We start from the raw sequence: 21,897 nt of genomic DNA, 5'->3' as shown, positions 1-21,897 counted from the left end.
CCACCAAACCTGTCCATGGAAATTCAGGTGGTGGTTTAGTTTCAGATTTAAATTGGGAAAAAATTCTGGCACTGCCCCCTCTGGAAAATCCCTGCAGGTAGAGCTTTCTTTTATGCCTTGAAAGCAGTGACAGCTTTTGGCAGCAAAGGAAATATTTTGGTTTGGTTTTGTTGGGGCTTTCTGTTTTATTTTGTTCTGGAACTCCAAGCTATTTTCTGGTAAACACCCTGGAACAGTTGGGCGTTCTTGCTGTGATTTATCCATTTGCTGCCTGGCTGCTCCTGACTCCTTGATTTTCTTGTCCTTGCTGAAGTGAGGGGCTCAGAACTGGACCCAGACTCAAGGCTCCCATCAGAATTTTGGGGAGGAACAAGACAAACCCATATGGGTGTTTGGGAAATTCCACAGTATCCAGTATCCCCTATGGAGGGACGAGAACTGATGTTGTTTTTGTGCTGCTGGAGGTTCCTTGAATTGTGAATTCCACAATAAACACTGGCTGGGAGCTGGAGGAGCAGCTATAATTTTCTCCCAGCTCCCTCACATGGTTTGCAGTGGTTTTAGGATCAGGCTTCATGCAAATAGTTCCCATTGCACCCCACCCTGTCCCAAACCCAGAGCAGCTCCACCAGCTGCTATGGTTGGGATGAAAGCGCTGCTAATTTGCTGTTACCTTTAATTTAAGGATTCTGCAGCTTGGGGAAGGCTCTCTGTAAGAAGTTATTTATTTGTTGACTGTTTAAACACATTTATCAGCACCAAAAGATCGATGCCTCTCCTTGCAAGGTGGAGGCTGCTTTGAGATCCTGCACGGAAAGGTGTGTGCAGGGGATGGGAAGAGTAAGTAGATTTGTATTTATTTATTATTTTTTTTTAAATGAAAGCCACCAGCATCCAGCCAGCCCTGCCTGGGCTGTCTTGTGGGGAGGTTGTGCTGTGTTTGCAGAATGACTTTGGGCCTTTGACAGCGATAGGGAGAGCAAATCCAGCTCTGAGAAGGAAAACAGGTTCCTTTTCCTTCCCACCTCCTTTTTTTTCATTGCTTCTTGTTTGTGCCTCTTTAAAAGCTGATTTTGTCAATAAACCACAGATCCCCCTGAAGTCTCATTGCTTGTGGCAGTAACACCAAAGCCTCTTGACCATTCACTTTTTTTAGAGCCCAAATCCTCATTTCTCTTACAGAGAGTGGGTTTTTTTTTTTCAGATGCTAGGAAAGCACTTTTGGTTTTGTGTTTTTATGTGTAATGAAGTATTTATTTATCTGGGTTTGTTTGAAGTAGCCCAAACACAATGTTCTTTTCAATACACTAAAGAGCTCTTCAGCTGTACCACAGATTTCTTGAAGTTTATATTTTATTACTTCATCACGTTCTAAATTTCACTCAGCATCTTATCTCTGCTTAGATTTTGGTCTCCCTTGCCTCTTAGTGTAAATGAGGGAGTTTATACACGATATATAATAATTATCATTGAGAACTCTTGCATCTTTGATGCCTGAAAAACCCAAGAAACCCAAAAGCCAGGGCTGTCTTTCAGAGAATTCTGGTTCTGAAACTTCCTGTAGCACATTTTGAATGATATAAATGTTATTTCTCAACTGCCTTTAAACTAAATAATCGAATTATTCTATTTGATATTATTTGGTTTATTATCAAATACGCAACTGCACGTGTATTATAACATGCATGCAATAAAAATTTACTCTTTTCCTTTAAAATTAAATGCATTTTCATTTGGAAAAGATTATTTATGATCATTGAAAGAGCATCCAGTTGAAACCAGCCTTTGTTTGTGGTGTGCTGGTGTCAGAGCTGTTCTCTGCCTTGGCTGAGGACAGGGATCCTCCTGCCCTTGATCCAGATCTTTTTTTTGGGAGTCTGTGTTCCCTGGGTCCCTGAATTGGGGCTTTCAGCACATCTTGCTCAGCCATTGTGTTCCTCGCAGCCTGAAAGTAGGTGAGGAGATTAAATGGTAGTGAATTACTCCAAATGACCTAAATCAAGGTCTCTGGTGAGATTTATGGGATTCAGTTACACATCTTGAAACATGCTGAGAGAACACTGGGCTTTTTTATATCTTGTTTTTTTGTCTGGCAGTGCAGCCTGCGTGGCTGGACAGGATGTGCCTCTTCTTTTCAAGAAAATTACTTGGACAGAGGAGATAACTGCACAGTGCTTTTACTTTGTGATTTTTTTCTTTTTTTTTTTTTGTTCCTTTTTGGTTTTTTGGAGGGGACAGAAGGACAAATCCCAGGGTGATGCTGAATGAGGTCTCTGTCCAGCCAAGGGTGCTCCCTGGATCAGCTGGGAACAGAGAGAGGGGGATGCCGCTCATCCCTCAAATAAAACTGAGCTGCAAAGAACAATCCAAAACAACTCCAGGCATGAGTCAGAACTTTGTACAGTCTGGAATCAGATTGTCAGGAAGCTGAAATGTGTCTGCAGTTATCCCTTGCTTTCATTCCTTTCTCCCTTCACTTTTTTCCTCCCTCTGATTCCCGCTGTTTTGGGGATTAAGAAGGAAATAAACACTCCCCTGAAATCTCCCAACACAAACAATCAGGTTTGCTATTTTTAAGTAGTTTTTTGTGATTCTCCCAAAGTTCTTTTTGCTCCACTGGGATTGAGATAGAATGGCTGTTTTCTTTAAGTTTTATTTTTAGGAGTGGGAGGCTTGTGTGAACTTCAGTGCTGGCAGAGATACTGGTTTGCCAGGCAAAATTATATTTTAAAATCTTGAAATCTTTCAAGCTGCCAAGAAGAGAGGCCAGGTGAGAATGTGAAGGATGCTCATTTTGCCACATCCTGTACTGGGACTGTGTTGCCACTTCCCCACATCTGTGAGGAACCCTTGGTGTTGAAACCAACCTTCCCTGTTCCCACTGAGCCTTGGGAAGCAAACAGGAGGAAGTTTGGGAATGTTAAATCTATTTTTTGGGGTAGAGCAAGCACAGAAAACTATTTGTGGGCTGATTCCGTGTTCTTTTTGTGTAGAACAAACTCTGTTTCCTTGCAGTGGGCTCCCTCATTGCTGGGGGATGGATTTTTGGGGTGTGTGTGGGGAAGAGGGGTTGGTGCCAGAGCAAACAGAAACGTTCTCCTTCTTTTTAGTGCCTGGTGCTGGGAATTCCCTCCTGCTTTCTGACCTGTTTGGCCCAGCAGGAGAAGTGGCAGGAGGCTGCTCTGGTCCTGTCTCAGTGCTCCCACAGGCTGTGAACCCAGATTTTGTTCAGGTGTTCCCCTGGCTTTTGTTGCCATCCCACACCAGGAGAACACTGCACAGCAATCTTGGAGGAAGGGGAAAAGTGTGTCAGGAGCAAAGAGAAATCAGCTTTGCCCTGGCAGTAATTAGGCTGGACTTGAAATTCAGTGAGTGCCTGGTTCCGTGGTGATTTCATTTTCTGTGTGAGGTCAGGCTGCTCATCCCAGCATTTTCTGCAGACTGGGAATTCTGTGCTAGTGGTGACACTGGGGATGGCTTCTATTACTGATGGCAAATTGGTTAATAATGTGGTTACTCTAAGTAAACTAATACTGCATACTGGGTGGCTTAATAGTTTTTCTACACCTACTATTAACTTACTGGTGTGGGGATTTTATTTTTGGGTTAATTTTAGTTCTCTTGCTCAGCCAAATTCAGCTTTTTTGAGCATCAGCTCTGTAACCATCCAATCAAGCCTTTGGAGAGTTGTAACAGCAAGCAGTGGTTCTTTCCTAGAAAGGCTTAAAATGCCATTTAATACTCCAGGCTCATGGCTTGAACTCACCAAGCTGCTTGTTAATGGCTTAATTGCTGTCATTTTGATTTGGGTAGAGGTTATTTTCAGTTTTCTCCTGTTGGCAGGGTTGTTGTAGATGAAGTTAGAAGTCCAGTGAATGCAGCAAGTAGAAGAGAATTGATCAGTGAGTTCATTTTTGAGGCTGTTTTTTCCCTTTGCTTGCTAAGAGGTTCCTTGATTACATTTTCTTTAATGCACTGTTCACATACAGCAAAAGGGGGAAGAAGCAAAACCCAGTGTGGTGCACGAGAAGTTGGATGACTCAACCTCCATCTTTTATAGGTCCTGATTCAAATCCATTCCCTGTTGGTAGCAGTGGAAATGTCACCAAATGTTCCCACTGTTGGGAGGGCTGGGAGTGACTCCTGCCTCGGTGCTGGAGTGCTCCAAGCTGCCAAAGGTGGTGGGCTCTGGCAGAAAAATGGGAGCCTGCATGCAGAGTGGGAGGATGAATCACTTTCCTGCTCCTTTTGGACCCAAACTGGAGCTGGAGAGGAGCTTTGGGCTCTGCACAGCTGCAGATAGCAGGAGAAACCCTGCCTTGGATTTGCAGATGTCTCAGGAGCACCGAGGTGCTGATGGGGCTTGTGGGTTTTTTTAAAGGCTGATATTTGTGTGACAATTACAAATCACAACAATTAATGTTTTATAGGCATAGCCTGAGCCCGTGGCTTTATTTTTGTCAATGGGGTATCATTCACAAAGAATTAAGGAGTCGTGCTGAGATGAGCAGCATCCCTGGGCATTGGCATTTATTCCCAGCGTGTGCCTGGGTTTTGATATATTTGGATTTCTTTGCAAGTCACAGAGGTTAGCTGGTGTTGTTTTGTTCTTAGAAAGCAGAGTGGCTGCTGATTTCAGCTTCTGTGAAATTTGCTGTGTGATTTTGTGATTCATGCAGTACCTGTTTGTGTCAGTGTAGGAATGATGCTGGATCAGTGGGATTTTAATAATTCCAGGAAATTCAATGGAAAATTGACCCCTCATTATTTCAAACCCCAGCAATATGCCAGAGGAGCACCTGAATGAGCTCTGTACAGCCCCTGGCCAGGTAATTCAATGGAAAATCCAAGTAATTCAGTGGCAAATCACAGGATTGTGGCTCAGTGCAGGCACACTTGGAGCAGCTTAACTGGGATATATTTATTGTGAGAGGATAACTTCACTGTGCATCTCTGTCCTGTGAATCTCTGCGCCTTTATCTATCAGAGATTGCCTGTAAAACCTTACCCAGGCTGGAAGTGGAGGTGTCCTGGAGGTAACACCAGCCAGCTCCTGTTGGGAAGGTGGCACTTCATGGTCTGGGTGACACAGTGGGGACCGGTCACAGCCTGGGCTCGATGATCCTGGAGGTCTTTTCCAAGCTGAATGCTGTGTGATCCTGTGGGGGAGCTGGCTCATGGATGTGCTGTTGTCCTCTGCAGCTCTCCACACCTGCCCTGGTGTTCTCCCTCAGCAACTTTTCCTCTCCTGTTGTTTTTAATCACAAACTCCACCCCGCACCCAGCGGGCAGCGCTTCAAAATCCACAATCTCAAGACTGCCTTGGCTCTTACTTCCCAGCCAGAGCTGACATCTGAGGAGAAGCTGTTTTAGGCTTTAAATAGCTCTGGCAGGGAGGTGGACAGGAGCACACAATGTGGCCGTGGGGCTCTGGGCTATTCTTAGCGGACAATGGCCGGAATGAAAAGCCGCGGCCGCTGCAGCACGTCGGGGCCATTGTGTGCTGTGATGTTTTTAATTCTGAGCCCTTCAGGATCTTCTCCTCCTACTGGAGACCTCTCACTGTGTTTCTTTCCTGGGGAGAGTGGAGGTTCTGAAGGGAAATGGCTCCTGAGAGGAGACCCCAGCGTGGCACACGAGGAGCGGCCTTGTCTGTCGCTGACGCAATTTTGAAAAAGAGGGAACTGAAAGCTCCCGGGGAAAGAATTTTCTGTTTGTTCTATTTTGAGTGTGTTGTGAAATCAAGGGAAGGACAAGCTGATATTGAATGGAAGTGGAGGTGGTTGTGGATGCTGCAGCAGGAGTTAATGCTGAGGGTGTGTGGTGGTGTGGGGAGTGTGTCCATCACGCAGGTTGGGTTGGAGCTCTCCTCTTGGAGCAGGAGATCTGAAATCCTCTCTACAAAGGACAGGTGGGAGAAGCAGTTTCTCTTCCAACTTTATTTTTAAGGGCAGAGCTTTCTGCAAGGAAGCTGCCACATGCTTCTGCTTCCAGTGGCTGCCACAGGGGAAGCAGCTGCTGTCACCAGGCACCTCCACTCCTTCCTCTGCAGCCTCTCGAGTTTGAGGAAGATAATTTGCATTTCTGAGTGGTGTGGCTGATGCAAACTGCAAGTGTGGAGCTGTTTGTGTGAGCCCAGTCCTTCTGTCCATCATCTGCAAGGCTGCTCAGTGTCACCGTGCCTAAAAATGAAGATTTTCAAGTTGGGCTGAGGTGGGGAACTGGGGAGGATCAGGCTGTCTTCAGCTTGATTGGCTTGACTTCCTTCCCATGCAGTGGTTTCTTAGCTACACTTCAGGAGATTAAAAGCTGGACATCCTGTTCTAGGGAGGTTTTACCCCTCTGGCTTGCAGTCTGGGTTACTTGGATGCAAGGATGGATGCCTGGTGCTTATCTCGTTAATTCCCAGTCCAGCACAGAGCACAGTTCCAACCCCACTGTGGCACAGCCAAGTGTAATGTCAGCAGCGTGCTCTGAAATGCAAGGGCTTTCCTTCAAATTCATTGGAGTCTCCCCTGGCTGCTGCAGAGTGTGTAATTCAGGACTCCAAACTTGCACACCAACTCTGTCCTGCTCCAGTGTGTGTAATTCAGGACTTTAAAGCTTGCACACCAACTCTGTCGTGCTGCAGAGCATCTGTACTTGCTGTGTAATCCATGTTCTTTGGGCAGATGACTGTGTCCAGGCTTTGTTGGTGTTTTTTTTTTAACCATAATTTTATTCCTTTTTAATTACAGCATCCTCTGCAGATGTTGGAGTGTCATAAAAATGAGATGTGGAAATGAATGCAGAGTTGTCATGGCTTGCTCCAGATTCTGGGTAGTAATTAAGCTGTCGGGGAGTAGTGGAAAGTTCGTCTGCTTTATCTGTGTGTCCTTTGGCAAATGACCTCTGGGCTCGTTAATGGGAAAGGCAAATGTGCACTGAGCTGGATGCAGTGCCTTGGCTGGATCAGCGTGTCTGCTCTGGCAGATAAAGGATAAAAACTACCCTCCATAATCAAGTGCAAGATTTGGGGGGTTATTTCATAGCTGGAGCCATTGCTGATTGCTATCAGGGCAAATTGAGGTAGAAATGAGCAAGAATATCCAGATCTGGGTATTTTTCTCTTTCTGGTTGGTAGGAGGGAGCAGTGGCACAGTGTTAGTGCTGGGGGATTGCTGGTGTAACTGGGAAAAGCAGCTGGTGAAGGTCCACAAGTGGCTGAAGGGGGACAGGATAAACTCTCAGAGCTCCTTTGGTTCCTCTGGAGACCCTGCAGGAATTGAGGCTGCCTGGAACCCCCCCCAGTGAATGTGGGATTTTATAGCTGGAAAAGCTGGAAGGTGAAAAGATAAGCCATAAGTGGATCCCAGAAGGATCCACGTTTCCTCCCCTCTGTCTGCTTTTAAACATTTTTCTGGCTGTCTCTAACACGTTCTACAGATCATTTTGTGTAATCCTGTCTGGCAATTTGTTTCAAGATGTTGGGTTTTTTTTTTTTAAAGCTCTTGTCTGAATGTTTTGTCCAGATGGTCTCAGTGTGAGTCAGACTGGAAGGTGCAGTGGCTTGCTTTGATAAGGTTACTCGCTCTGTTTGGAGAGTTGATGGCTTTATAGGAGTGAAAAACCAGATCTCTCATGTTAATGGGAAATTAACCATTCAGGCTTTTAAAAAACAAAAATAGGACCGGAGCAGCTGAAGCTTTCACTGCTCATTTCCCTCTGTAAGTTATTCTGATGTTCCTGTGAAAGTGTTGGATTTTAACTGGTGATAACAAATCCATCTGTCCTGGCTCTTCACAGGAATGTCTCCCACAGTAAAGGTCCACCACCATGAGAATTTACAAATGTCAGTCACAGCTTAATGGCATCAGTGAGTTATGCACCTAACGAGCAATAAGAGCTAATGAAATGTCGTGTAGTGATAATTCATAATTCAGCCATGCCAATAACTGGATTTCCTAAGTTATCTGAGATGTTGTCAGCATATAAATCAAATTTAAGTAAGTTTTATTGAAAGTTACACGTGTAACTTTATCAATGGAGGTTTTACTACACCATTTATTTGTGTGCTCTGTATTGTTAAGATAATATTTGCAGACCTTCCTGACACAGGCTTTTGATGAGCATAGATATTCCCAACAAAACCCCTAAACAAAATGCTGTATTATTTTTGGTGTATTAATAAGATTGAGAAACATGGCTATTCCAGGGTTGGTTGGATCTCTGGAGGAAGTTTCCTTTCTTCACCTCAGTGGTTTTTTCTCAAGGAGGATGGAGAAGCTTCCCCCCCTAAGCTGACCCTGCCTCTGCACTGGGGTGCTCTGGCTGATCCAGGATGCATCCCTGGGTTTCCCATCTCCTGGTGATTTCTGCTCTCTCTGTGCTGGGCTCTGGGGCTGCTTGGTTTTTTTGGGTGTGTTGTTTTCAGTCCCTGCTCAGTGAAGCAGCACAAACATTCCCGAGGAGCCCGTGCTGCTGTTTGATGTTGCTTTTGGCTGGGGCTGTCCCCAGCTGGGTCAGGGGCTCCTGTGCCACAGGGCTGGGGCTTGCAGTGCTCAGGGTAAATAAGTCACACCCTTTGCACTCAGTGGGTTGCGTGTGCTTGAATTTCCTCCTGTCCCAGTGGCTTTGAGAAACCCCAGTTTAAACCTGAAATGTCAATTTAAACCCCTGCCCATGAGCAAGATGGGCTTTAAGGTCCCTTCCAACCCAAACCAGTCTGGGCTTCTGTGACTCTGAATTTTTATTTATTTTTAGTGGTGTTTTCTAGGGACTGAACTGTGCTGGTGGAGTGGCATCAAGCAGTGAAAAATGGAGTTAGTCAGGGCTCAGGTCAAGCTTGAACTGTGCAGAGCAGTGCTTTTCCTGCCAGGCTCAGCCTGCTTGGAAATGCAGGACATGGTGCTTAATTTCAGGGAATACTGTGTTAATTCTGTTATCTAGCTGATGCTGGGAATCCAGATTAATGCCTGGATCTGTCTCATACTCTGGCTTCAAATTATTCTAACTTATATTTATACAAATATATGTAAAATATGGGGAATTTTTCCCTTGCCACACCTAGTGCATGGCTGCAGTTTGTGTGGTGGGTTGCACCTGAGTTTCTTTGGAAAAGGCTTTTTTTGGAAACTAGGTGAATTTTCCCCAGGGGACCTAGGATGGGATCAGAGAGGAAAAGAAAAAAATTCAGATGAAGACTTTAATTTTATTGTAGAAGTTACACAAGGTTCTGCCCAGTCTTTGTACAGTAGTATCTTCCAAGCAGTCTATGTAGTAAAGCCTTTTATTGAACCTTGAGTCATTTATTGTAAATGCTGGAGCAATGGAAATGGTTTCTAAATGATAAAGCACACGTGTGTGTGTGTGTGTGTGTGTGTGTGTGTGTGTGTGTGTGTGTGTGTAAAAAGGAGGACCTGAATTTTCATGTCAGTTCTTTGACAAAGGCTTATGAAAAATCAGCATCTCCTTGTTCTTGCTCTGGTCTAAGCTGTGCTGATTAATGGGTGTTGCTGTAGCTGACAATGAACTGATAGAAAAATGATGATTCACATAATTCGAGCTTTGCAGGCTCTGTCAAATATTCATTTCTTCCTTTACAAGAGGTGCTTGGGAGTAAAATGTGAGTTCCTTTAGAGACAGCAGTGCTGCACTTACACAGCTGAATATTTATACCTGAAAGAATTAATGCTGTGGATTCAATAGGAAAATCCTGCTTGGGACAACTTTGCTTTCCTTGAGTATTCCTGCTGTAAACTCCTTTTAAATGTGAACAGACTGAGCCAGAGAGCAACAGCGAGACTGGAGCACTTTTTTTTTTTTTTTACATAAATGTGTTTTGTGGTTTTCAATTAGGCTCCTGTCTGGCTTTTAGGTGTGTTACATCTGAATTAAAACAATGCTCCAATTTGATTTCTTATGCAAACAGTTAAGACTGATTTATCAGGGACTCTCCTGCCAGCAGAAGGAGGCATTACTTTGATTTTATGGGGTGTTTTAATGGCAGGTGTTGGTGGGGAAAATGAGAGGCTGCTCTGGAGGAAAGCAGCTCTGTCATCATTGTCCACTGGTACCCTGGGCAAACAGCCTGGCCCTTTTTGATGTTGTTCAAGTCAGCTGTGAAGTGTCTGTAATGATGCTCATTATTCACCTCCCCTGGAATGCTCAGGGTTAATTAATAGCCCTGAAATCCTCCCAGAAACACACACAGGGCCAGGCAGGGAGGCTCTGTATATTTGACTCACCCTGTTGACTCCTGGGGACAGTCTCTGTCCTGCTCCTCCATGGGCTGAGAGCTTTTCCTGCTGCTCCAGAGGGAAGGAAGGCAAGGAGGAGTCCCAGGAGATCCTTCATGGTTCAGCTGGCCAGGTCCAGGGGCTGCTGGCCTGCCCCAGGCTGGGCTGCTCGGGACAGACCAGGTGGGTTCACCTCAGCAGGACCCAGGGATGTCCTGGTGGCACCAGGGAAGGGGATCAGTCCCAGGATTTCACTGCAGGATGGTGGAGATAATTTCACTCTGGAATGGTGGAGCTAACTGTCGTCCTCTCTTGTATAATAACTGGATTTTAAAATGATCCAGGGGCTGCTGGGCTGCTTGGGACCAGCCAGGTCCTGGAAGGGACCCAGGTGGCACCAGGGAAGGGGATCAGTCCCAGGATTTCACTGCAGCATGCCTCTGGAATGGTGGCACCAACCCAAGGTTATTTTCCTCTCTTACTATATAATTACTGGTTTTTAAAGTGGTCCAGGGGCTGCTGGGCTGCTCAGGACAGACCAGGTGGGTTTACTTGAACAGGACCCAGGGAAAGGGCTTCAATCCCAGGATTTCATTGCAGGATGCCTCTGGAATAGTGGGAAGGTTATCATCCATTCTTCTATAACTGGATTTTAAAATGGAGCCTCATCCTAGTCTCCTTTTTTTTTTTTTTTCCTACATCTTTAGGAAATATTCCTAAAGAATAAATTGCTAAATTTATTTTTCAATTGGTAAATTTATTTTTCAACACCAAGTAAGTTGGTGTTGGTTCTTGTTAGCACAAAGCAAGGATGAAAATTGTCCATGTGATTAAAAACCAACCCCACGTGTGTCTGACTTTCCCCCGGCTGCCTGAGACAGCCCTGGAATTTGGCAGCCTGCTGGAAGTGATTTTGAAATTGAGTTTGCTGTGCTGTGCTTGAGGAGTGTTTACATGTCCCCTTTTGTTCCTGTCTTCATTTCTTTCTCAATCATTTATTCATGTTAACGTGTTAGGTACCAGAGGGGAGAGGGAGGCAGAGAAATCCTGAGGTGAAATTCAATTAGACACCGGCATTAATCATTCTGTTTGTATCTCTAAATATCTGACATAATTCACCAAAGGATTTTCCTTTAATTGAAGAGATTAAGGCATGTAAGTTGTAAATTGCCACTTCTGTTCTAGCAATTTTATTCATTTGACAAATATACTTGATGTTACTTTGCATGAAATAATGGTGTGTAAGAGAGTAACTCTTCAGGTCTTGTGAATTGGGAAGAAAAAGTGATTTTTTTCATATTAATGCTGTTTCTGGGTTCTTGCATCCCAGATTCTTTAGCACTTCCAAACTTTGAGCACCCTTGACAGATAAATAAAAAATTAGAATATCAAATTAACTAAATTTTTGCAGAGGCAGCTGGGAATTGGGTCTGGGGAATTTGATCCATCCCTGGACTGTTTTCTTGAAGAAATAATTAGGAGTGTGGAGGATTTAATCGGTGTGGGAGTGGGTGCTGTGTTCTCACCTCTGGATGTGTCTGTGTGTGCAGCACTGGAATGTGGCACTCTGAGGATGTGCAGGGAGCTGAAATTGGGATTCCTGCAGTGAACTGAGGCCCTGAGAGCATATGGGAAATGCCAGAAATAATGAGCACATTACACGTTTCTGATGAATAATTCAATTCAGTTTAGGGCTTGTTTCACCCTTAAAATAAACCCCTCACAATATTTGACACAGCCCAGCTGAAACACTTGGAGGAGAAAGTTTGGAAGGCAAAAGGAGCCCTTGTTTAACTTCTGTTTTAATCAGCAGCAGCAGAGGAAATCTTAACACTTAGGAGGAAGGCATGTGGAAGGTTTTAGGATGGAGCTGTGGCTACTAAACAGCTACTACACTGTGGAGCAGGGGGAAGGATGGGGAGGTGAAGGGCTGCAGACAGAAACTCTCTCTAAAACAAGCCAGGAAAGCCCAGCAGAAGCTGCCAGAAGCAGGAGTTGGGAGAAATGTGCCAGAATTATTTTTAAAATAAGAAAGAATTGCTTTTTTCTTTCTCTCAACCCTAAAATCCACCTTTCTGCAGTAGAAATTTGGGGTGAAAGCAAACAACAACCAAATATTTCTGGGCTGTTTTGCAAAGAGTTTTGGCACCCCTGGCTGGCTGCAGGGCTGCGTTTTGGAGAGAGGGAAGTGCCTGAGCACCCTGTGGGGAAGAACCTTGTCCTGCTGCCATCCAAACCCCCCTGACCCTGCTGCAGATGGATCCAGAGCTGTCCCCTGGGATGTTCCCAGCAGAGGAGCTGGAGCTGCACAGGGTCAGCAGCATCTTCTTTTGTCTCCCGGACCTGTTCTGCTGCCTTGTCCTGCTGGGTTTATTCTAGAACAAACAGATTTTTCTGTTGAGAGCAAGTGCAGCCTCTCCCTGTGCAAAGGAACCTGAGGTGCTTTGTGAGCAGGGCAGCGCCACATTCTTCATTCAAATCTCCTCCTGTTGTGAGGGAAGAGCCCTCCCCACGCCCAGGCAGCTCATGGCTTGCAAATGAATTATTCCCGTGGTTCCTGCAGGGTGTTTCTGTGCATTTCCCACACTTTTGGGGCACTTGGATTCATTCTTGCACCCTGATGCTCCATGGGACTGATCAGTGTTCAGGAACCTTCCACAAACTGGAGAACTTTTTATTATTCCTTCATAACTTTTTATTATTCCTTCATAACTTCTGGGTTTTTGGTGGTGTTTAAGGTGTTAAAGAGTGGTGTCAGTGCAGGGTGGTGGGGTTGGGGTGGTCCAGGGGCTGGTGGAGCAGCAGGAGTTAAAACTTCTCTTCCTTGGAGTGTGACCCTTGTGCAACACCCGCTGGAAATCCCCACTCCTGCCCTCCCTGCCAGACAGGATCCAGAAGCAGTTCACATTTTTACATTTTAGTCATAACCAGCCTTGGCTTTATGAAAAATCAGGAGGAATTTGGTGGAAATTGTGTCCAGCACATGCTTAGCTTCACTCCTTGCTGTGTTTATTCCCTGTCGTTGTGAGTGACTGGGAGCACATCTCCAGCTCCTTGAAATGATGACACCTTTTTATTTTTTTTCTGTTTTTTGTGATTAACACAGGGTTTGAGGAAAGAATCTTTTCTTTCTGAATAGTAGGAGAGTGTGATGGAAAATGCCATTTGAGTTTGGTGCTTCAGGTTTGCCCTGGCCAGAAGCAGAAAAGGAACTAAAGCAGGAAAAAACCCCTTTATATTAAAAATATTCACCAATTTTTTTGCCATCTATACAGTATTAGCATTTTCATCCTGCAGGAGAGGAAACCATTGAAATAACTATGAAAAAGTTGTTTGCAGAAAATATTATTCCAGGTTGTTTAGCAGGCCCAAAGCAATTCCTGCCTCCCAGGGCCACACAACACTCAGGGTGCTCATTACAGGAGCAAAGAGTTACAAAGAGTTTTTTTAGTTCAAATTATTCTCTGAATTTTGAAAATATGAACTGGAGGATGTGTGCGTGTGTGTCATCTTTGATTGCAATAATAGTCCATGTGTCAAAATGACTTTTAAATTGTTTATTCTGTAATTCCATGCTGCAAAACAGTGATAAAATGTAGTTTTACTACTTGCCCATGGTGTTTTTTCCAGCATTCAAAAATTGGGAAAGCATAAGCAAAGCTTTGCCTGAGGTTTTTTTTAATTTTGGCTTGGTGTCAGTTGGGGGAAAACCTTTAACTGAGTACAGACAATCCTAAAATAGCTGTGAAACTTCCTGGAGAGGAGGAGCTGCAATGCTCCTGCTGTTTGCACGTGGGTATTTGAAATGTATTGATAAACTTTTATTTCTTTTGAATAAACAGTTGTAAAGCCTAAAAATAGATTATTATTACCTCATGTACTCAAACACGTTCCCCTTATCAGGCTTGTTTGGAGGAGTTGCTCACGTTTTGCTGGTGGAATTAGGGCCATGAATCCCTGCCCAGGGGAATTTAATCTGAGTTCTGGTTTTAAACATCCTCCCCCAAAGTCAACAGCATGGGCTGTGTTTTGATGATAGCAAAGGGGACCTTCATTAGACAGAAAAAAAAATATTTAATTTGAGTACTAGATGGATTAAATATCTTGGCAGCTTTGTCAGCGTGGTTAATTGCAGAATTTTGAGCATTTACTTAAAAGCTTTGCAGGTCTGAAGCCTCACATCAGTTTGCAGTCTGGGAATATCAGATGAGTGGCGTGTTTGGGGGTTTTTTGGTGTGGATATGGGAAACCAATGTCCAGGCTGGCTGTGGTCAGTGGGATTCTTTAAAATTATAAATTTTCCAGTGCCAGCTGTGCTGGAGGCTGCCACGCTCCTGCAAGTGGCACTTGTGTGGTGCCTGGAAAAGCTGGGAGCCCCAGCTAATTAGTGATGCACATATATTAGTGTGTAGGTGAGGAAATAAAAGCTAAATGTCCTCAGTTCTTCCCTGAGACCGAGACCAACCTTAATTTTTGCTTTTAAGCACGTCTGGCGTCCTTTCACTTCATTAATGCAAATCTCTGAGCGCTCGTCTTGCACCTCAAAACAATTTCATCAATCTCTGCTGGAAAGAATTTCAGCTCCCAACACCTCCAGCTCTGTTTATATATTTATAACTACAAAGGGATTCTTGTCAGTTTGTGTTACCCGTTGCTCTTATTTCTCAAATGGAAAGAATATTTACCTTTTCCAGGGCTTACAGTGGTTGTGAACCTGAATCTCCCTCCTGGCTCTTTAAACAAAAGGCTGTATTTCCTCCTCTTATATCATTTTCACTTCAAAGCCAAGCTTTTAGATTACCAGGGAGATTTTTTTAAGGCTGTGATGATCAACAGCTTTTGGCTGGTGACACAGCTTGTTCCCTGGAATTCTGGCTGTTAATATATAAAGGCTTTTCGAAGTCATTAAACCTCCCAGCCACACTGGGGTGGCTGGGCTGGGCCTGTCATTAGTCACAGCCCTGTTTGTAATCATGTACCAATAAAAATAGTCAGAAGTACCAAGTCCTTCACTCTTGGAGTACAGCCTCTCATATGTGATGGCAGGAGAAATGTGAATAATTTAGTGATGTGGTAAGAACATGTCAAAATATGTGATTCAGTGCATTCTCTGAAAGTTATTTGTATATTTTAACAGTTATTGCTTTTACTCACAAGTTGTGTTGGATGGTTGTAACTTTTGGAAGCTGAATGGAGTGTTGGCTTTAAACTCAGCTGTAGTTTTTAGTTTGACTTCCATAGAGCCTCCAGAGGTGGATGCCCAGACATCTCATCCTGATATTCAGCACCCGATTGTGTGGCAGCTTCCAGGAGATGGGGACTGAAAAGGGACGAGGAACAAGATCTGAAATCACAGCTCCAGCTTTGAAGTGGAGATTTAATTCATTTTGCCTTTTCTTGCCTTTCCTGTGCTGCGGGGAGCCTGAAAGATAAGCTTGTGTTGGGCTGGGTGTGCAGTTTAGTGTGGCTCCTTCTTAGTCAGGTCTAACTGAGCCACACACCCGTGCTGGCTGCCACCTTCCCTGGGCTGTCCCTTGTCTCCTGCCCGTGCTGAGGTCCCGTGGCAGTGCCATGGGATGGGGACAGCTGCAGGGCCACCAGGCACAGCTGGCTGTGGAGCTGGGCTCTGCCTGGTGCAGCAGATCCGTGTGGGTGAGAGCCTCGCTCTTTCATCTGGGGCTTGGTGGTTCTGCTTTGCTGCCATCCCACTCCTTTCCCAAGCTTGTCATCTTTTTATGCAGCGTGGCACTGGGGATGGGGCGGGGACTCCTTGGGCAAGCCGCGGATGCAGGAGATGGGTGAGATACTGAGCACAGCTGGGGCTGCTCGTGCCTGCTCCCGGTGCCCCGTGCTGCCAGCCTGTGATTCACCCTGCTGCCATCCAGCTAGAGCAGTGCCAGCTTATCCCTGGGAAAAGCTGAAACCTTTCCCAGGGAGGGACATGATCCTGCTCAGAGCAGGAACGTTGTTGGAGTCTGTGAAGGAAGGCTCTGGCTTCTGAGGTTGTCCTTTCTTAGGTCACTGTGTGACCTGTGGGAGAATAAATGAGTTGGTACAGAAGATTTGGTTCCATATTCCAACTTTAGAGGATGTTTAAGCCTTAAAAAGTCAAGTTTGGGAAATTCTCTTTCACAAGGTGGACATTGGGTGCTGTAGCAGAGCATGGTGCAGTCCCAGGCACTGTGGGATATCCCTCTGCTCCGGGTGGAATTGTTTGATGAAAACACAAATTCTTGCCATGAGCTCTGCAGAACTCTGCTGTGTTTGGTGGAGTTTGAGGATGCTGAGGATCATGGAATGCTTTGGGGTGGAAGGGACCTTAAAGCTCATCTCATTCCCCTGTGCAAGGGCACCTTCCAGGTTGCTCCAAGCTCCATCCAACCTGACCTTGAACGCTACCAGGGATGGGCAGCCACAGCCTCTGGGTGGGGAATGGGAAATGGGAGTAAAATACAGAAGGCAGAAGATCCTTACCCTCTGAATTCATTATAAACTGGGCCTGCCTCCTGTGTGCTACATGGAATGTTGAAAAGGATCAAAGTCAAGTCATGCAACTGCCCAGGATTATACAACAGTCTGTCCCTTGGTGACCCAGGTGACTTTATGAGCTGGTGATGGAAATGAATAAATGGTTTGTTCAAAGTGGATGGAAATCTTTCTGTGGCCACTGAGGATGTTTGCATTATGTAGTTGTCAGCCACGCGAGTTTGAAATGCAATAGACAGAATTGAGTGATACGGGGCAAGACTTACATAAGAATACCTGGTGTTTAATCCTAATTTTGCCACCAGCATCTTGCCCTTGAATTCAACGTGTGCTTATTCACCTTCAGGCCCTTGAACAGAGTCTTCAGGAGGTTGTTCCTTGTCTTCAGCCATCACAGTGGGTGGGATTGCCAAGCTCTGAAGGAAAGGAGGGGGAAAGCCTTTTTTGGTGTTTAAAGTGGCTGTTAACCTAATAACCTGTGCAAATTAAAAGATGCAGAAGCAGTGGATTCAGGGCTGGAGTGGTTGTTGTGACTGGAGACATGAAAAGGTCCCGTGTAATTCGGTGACCCTCGGGTTAGAGCACGCACGGCCCCGACTCCGCCGGGGGATGTGCTCGAGCAGGGCCGAAAAAAAATACCTCCTGCTTGTGTAAGCAGTGGGAAAACAAGCAGACACTTTATACTCTGGAAGGCCCAGTAAGCCTCAGGAAATTCCTGCATTCTTGATTTTATTTTGTGGCAGAGGGCTGCGGGGTGTGTGTTTGAAAGATGAGCAAGGTTGCCTCGCTCGGGCCTAGCGCCGCGGCCTCGATAAGCCGGGGCTGAATGGCTCATTGTTCCCTGCGGGAGCCCGATCAGCTGTCACTGCTCCCCTCCCAAACACTGCCTTTATTTATAAAGAAAAGTGCTGATATCGCATTTCACACTGCAGGAGAAGTTGCTGGTTCTCCGTGCTGTTCAGTCAGGGAGCTGTGTGTGGAGAGTCCCACCTCGAGAGCCAAGAGCTTGAGCTGCCTTGTGATTTTCTAATTAAAACGCTCGTGCTCTGATCTTCTTGTCTTTGAGAGCTGCTGGTTTTTTTTGGAAGTGGTCCTTTCTAGTTCTACTTTTGCTCCAGAAGGTGGTTTTCTAATTGAGAACATGATGGTCAATGTCCAGTTGTGCTGGGTTGCGTCCTCATAAAAATCCATCAACTGAAGCACCAAGGAGGGTGGGTGGTCATACCATGATCTGCCTGAATCTGGCATTTGCCATCCCTACCCCAATCCACTTCTCTAACAAGGTGTCTGCTGCTCATCCATGCTAAGAAAGTTGCAGACTTCCAAAAAAATGCACAAATAACAGCATCAAAATTTTGCAGCAAAACTTGATGCATTTGAATTCCGACTCTCTTTCTTAACGTGCTTAGCAGAAGACACCAGCTCTGCTCAGGTGTTTTCTTTGTGGGATCCCTTTCAATGAGTCCTCAATTTACTAAAATTAGTGTCTTTTGTCCACTAGCATCTGAAATGGTCACAAGAGTTGTTTTTGTGTTGGGAACATCCCTTTTGGTGAGGAAAGGGTGGAGGAGAAAACCCAAAGGGAGGAAGACCTTTCTAATGCTCCTTGTGTTGAAGGATGTTCCTTTTTGGGTGTCAGACCTGCAGGTGAGTGTCAGCTTAAGGATCAGGAGAACTGAGTGATTGCAGCAAGGAAACACCACCTCCCTGGCAGTTTTGGTGCTGTTATCACCTCCTTTGCTTTAAAAAATTTAAAGGCAACGCCTCAGGTGGGATGGGGGTGTCTGGTTTGCATTTCCCTGGTTAAACCTGTCACTGGTGCAGAGCCTTGCAAATCCTTGGGAGGGTTTGTGGCTGGGGCTCGAGCTGAGTGTGTGCAGCACATGTTGAGCATCAGCAGCAAAGTTTTACATAAGTGCTGGCGGGTCTGATGTGTGTGAGCATCCCAGGCCCTGCCAGTCCTGAAACACCAGCTGGGATGGGGCGAACAACAAAGGCAGCTCAAAAGCAAAGGCATCTCTGGTGTTGGGGTAAATAAAAGCAGCGTGCAGATTTCACCTGCTGTGGCTTGTGCTTCCCTGCACATCCAGGCTCGGGTTCCTGGTGGATTTGTCTCTTCCTGAGGTGACCCCACACTCTTCCCACCTGAGCTGGAGCATCCCTGAGCCCGGGGAAGCAGCAGAGCTGGAGTGGTTTTGGTTAAAGAAGTGCACAGGCAGCTCAGGTTGATGTATTTGCCTGTGGCTGTGTATCCTGATGAAGAAACACAGATTTTCTGGTTTTTAAGATCCTCTCCTGGGGGGGAGGAAATAAACCTGACCAGCTTTGCCCCCACATTACAGTGTTGACTCCTCCCTTTCAACAACCTTACTGGCTGTATTTCCTCCTTGCAGCAAAAGCCCCGGGGTACCACAGGCTGAGAAGTTTGGAATGACCAAATTCAGTGCTAGTCAAGGTCGTCTTCAAGCTTGAAAACCCCACATTTGTGCAGATGATTTTTTTTTTTTTTTTTTTTGGCAAGCCTGACTGGGAGCCGTGTTTTCCTACATGTGGTTTGGGTTTTGGAGTCCCTAAAATAAAGATGCGGGATTTTGTTCACGGCAAATCCCAAATTCCTTAAAACTGTTCCCGCAGATGTGAGCACGATCGGAGGCAACTGATCCCGGGAGTGCATGGCAGGAATGAAGCCATGGAGGTCCAGATGGTTTTTTTTCTTCCTGGGCAAAGGGACAAACTCACAGAGGAGCCAAGCTGCTCTCCGTGATTGTCTGTATTTCAGGAATAAGTGGTGAAGTCGTTGATTTCTAAAAAAATTGGGTTTGGGAAATGCTCCCTCCCTGCCTTCCCTTGCAGTGATGGCGTTGTGGGCGCCTGCAGTCGCAGTCTGGAGGTGTGAGGGAAGCTGTGAAACCTGAAATGTTATTGCTGGTTCTGGGTTCAGCCTGGAACAAATCTTGGGAAAGCTTTGGAGGGAGCAGCGCTTGCAGTCAGGCCATGGCAAATCTCTCCAGTTTCACTGCTCAAAGACCTCTAGATGAAAGGGCATATTTTATTGATTTCATGTTGAGTTTATTGCCTGTGTAAAAGCCAAATAGCCTTTGCTGGCTGCATCACTGAATATTTCTGCATTTTTGGGCTGCGACTGACACACTTCTGCTGTGTTTTCTTGCCCTGTTTGACTATGAGTGAGTCATTTTACTATTCTGTCCCTCAAATTCAGGATTAGTGGGATAAGGAGAGCACGTGGCTGATGGAAGAAGCTTTCATGTTTGTAAAATGCTTGAAAACCGTTTGAAAAATAGTGTTAACACAGAGACATTAATAATAATTATGCAGTGATTATTATGAATGTGCATTAATAATTAATTGTGATATTAACACCTATATCTGTGTGCTTTATGGGGTCCTTAGGTGGAAATATGTTACTTGCAGATATTTTAAAAGGAAAAGGAGCCTTCCTGGAGATGATTCCCTAATGGGAAGTGCTCTGGTGTTGACTCTCCAGAGGGGTTTCTTCATCTCTTTCATGGCTTGGTTTATAATGAGCTGCACAGCTGGAGACTCAGGAACAAACTGAATAATCTGAATTTGGTGCCTTTGGGGAGTGCCCCAGAATGTGCAATGTCTTGTTTCTGCATCAGGAGTAGTTTGCAGAGGAATTTGATAGAAATTCCCTGAAGTGGCTTGCTGAGCTGACGTGGGGGATTGCAGCATTCAGTCCTTTTTCCAGACTGAGATTCAGTACATTTTTAGGCAGTGACCACTCGTTCCCCATGCCAAAAATGCACTTGACACTTGTAACTGATGCACTTTTCAGCAACAAAGCTTTGCTGTGCACCAGCCTGCAGGGCTTGGGATGGATTTTGCTGTGTCCAAGATGCACCCCCATTCATTTTCTGCCTGCACATAATCACCACAGGAGAGCCTGGTGACACCAATGAGGGAACAGATTTTTTAATGATGTTTTGCTGGAGAATTGTGATGGTGTTTTCTGTGATGGGACTGTGTTTAATCTGCAGTGCTTTTATTTGTTGCAGAGATCCGTGCCCAGTTGGTAGAGCAGCTGAAATGCCTTGACCAGCAGTGTGAGCTTCGGGTCCAGTTACTGCAGGACCTGCAGGATTTCTTCCGCAAGAAGGCAGAGATTGAGATGGATTACTCCAGGAATTTGGAGAAGTTGGCTGAGAGATTCCTGGCTAAAACTAGGAGCACCAAAGACCAGCAATTCAAGTAGAGTATTTGCCTTTTGTTTCTGCCTTTTTTTTTTTCCCCTGCTGTAGATTTGATTGCAAGGACAGGAATGGAAAAGAGAGTTGTTTGAGTGAATGTAGACACCAGCACTGCTCTGAATTCCAGAGCTAGACATTCCCCAAGTTTGTGTTGGACACAGAAGCCATTCCCTGCTTCTGGGTGCTCATTGATGTCAGTAATTCCTGGTAGGTTTGTGTTAAATAGGGAATGGGATGTATGAACTAGAATGTGCAAAAAAGGAGTCATTTTCTTGGGAAAGGTGGGCAAAGCTGTGTGCCAGATTTGATGGACAGGATTTCCTTCAGTGTCAATGGCTTTGGTTTTCTGAAGGGAAGCTGTTGCCAATCTGCTCCCTGCTGTCAGTTCTCTGTTTTTGGGATCCCACACACGCTCTGTGTGGGAGTTGTGTTGCAGCTCTGCTACTATCACTTCAAACAGCAGGGAAATAAGGCCAGTAGCACTTCCAGAGAGAGCTGTGCCACTGTGGGTGGGGGAATCCCTGGATACTGAGCTGGGGGGACTCAATTAAAATCTGAACATGTCCTTACTGACAATCTCCCGACTCTGCTGCTTGGAACATCATTTATAGCTGGATCTGGCCATGCTGCTGCATGTTGGTTCTTCCCCATTTCTCTGAGTTGGGGTGGCTGATGCAGATGGAACCTGGTTCCATGGGTTCTGTCCTCCTGGTCCTGCTTTTCCCAGGAGAAGGGGCTGCAGGAGGGGGTGTGGGGGTGAGGAAGGGGCTGCGTGGCACGGCCACGTGAGCCCAGCCCGGCCCTGCTCCCCATGTGGGCAGTGCTCAGCCTTGTTGGGTTGTGTTGTCAGGGCAGCAGCTGGGGAAAACACGGAGCAGCAGCAGCAGCCTTGGGATCTGAATCACTGCTGAGATCTGAGAGGATCCATCTGGGCCTGCTCCCGCCCCAAGTGCAGCGTCACTTTT

The 21,897-nt window shown here is 45.6% G+C and overlaps 1 protein-coding gene and 1 long non-coding RNA gene across 10 annotated transcripts in view; one reads left to right on the top strand and one right to left on the bottom strand.

The window, feature by feature from the left end:
- The window catches only part of SRGAP2 (SLIT-ROBO Rho GTPase activating protein 2), a 102,982-nt gene that overhangs the window by 12,422 nt on the left and 68,663 nt on the right, over positions 1-21,897 (top strand). For 3 of the 9 annotated variants that reach the window (XM_064399349.1, XM_064399350.1, XM_064399348.1), the window contains exon 3: positions 20,741-20,933. In XM_064399349.1, the coding sequence (XP_064255419.1) occupies positions 20,741-20,933 (193 nt within the window). Of the gene's footprint in view, positions 1-16,670; positions 16,813-17,080; positions 17,401-18,204; positions 18,351-20,740; positions 20,934-21,897 lie in introns of those variants that run through there. The other 6 variants (XM_064399345.1, XM_064399354.1, XM_064399351.1 and 3 more) reach the window with 5 other exon arrangements.
- On the bottom strand, positions 11,706-18,321 carry LOC135286264 (uncharacterized). Its single transcript, XR_010350691.1, has 2 exons — positions 16,692-18,321; positions 11,706-15,537 (listed from the first exon to the last, which is right to left on the bottom strand). It is a non-coding gene; the product is annotated as an uncharacterized LOC135286264 (long non-coding RNA).

The sequence above is a fragment of the Passer domesticus genome, chromosome 25 (assembly GCF_036417665.1).
Source record: "Passer domesticus isolate bPasDom1 chromosome 25, bPasDom1.hap1, whole genome shotgun sequence".
NCBI lineage: Eukaryota > Metazoa > Chordata > Aves > Passeriformes > Passeridae > Passer > Passer domesticus.
The sequence above is the reverse complement of the archived record's forward strand: the minus strand, read 5'-3'. Positions and strand labels throughout refer to the sequence as shown.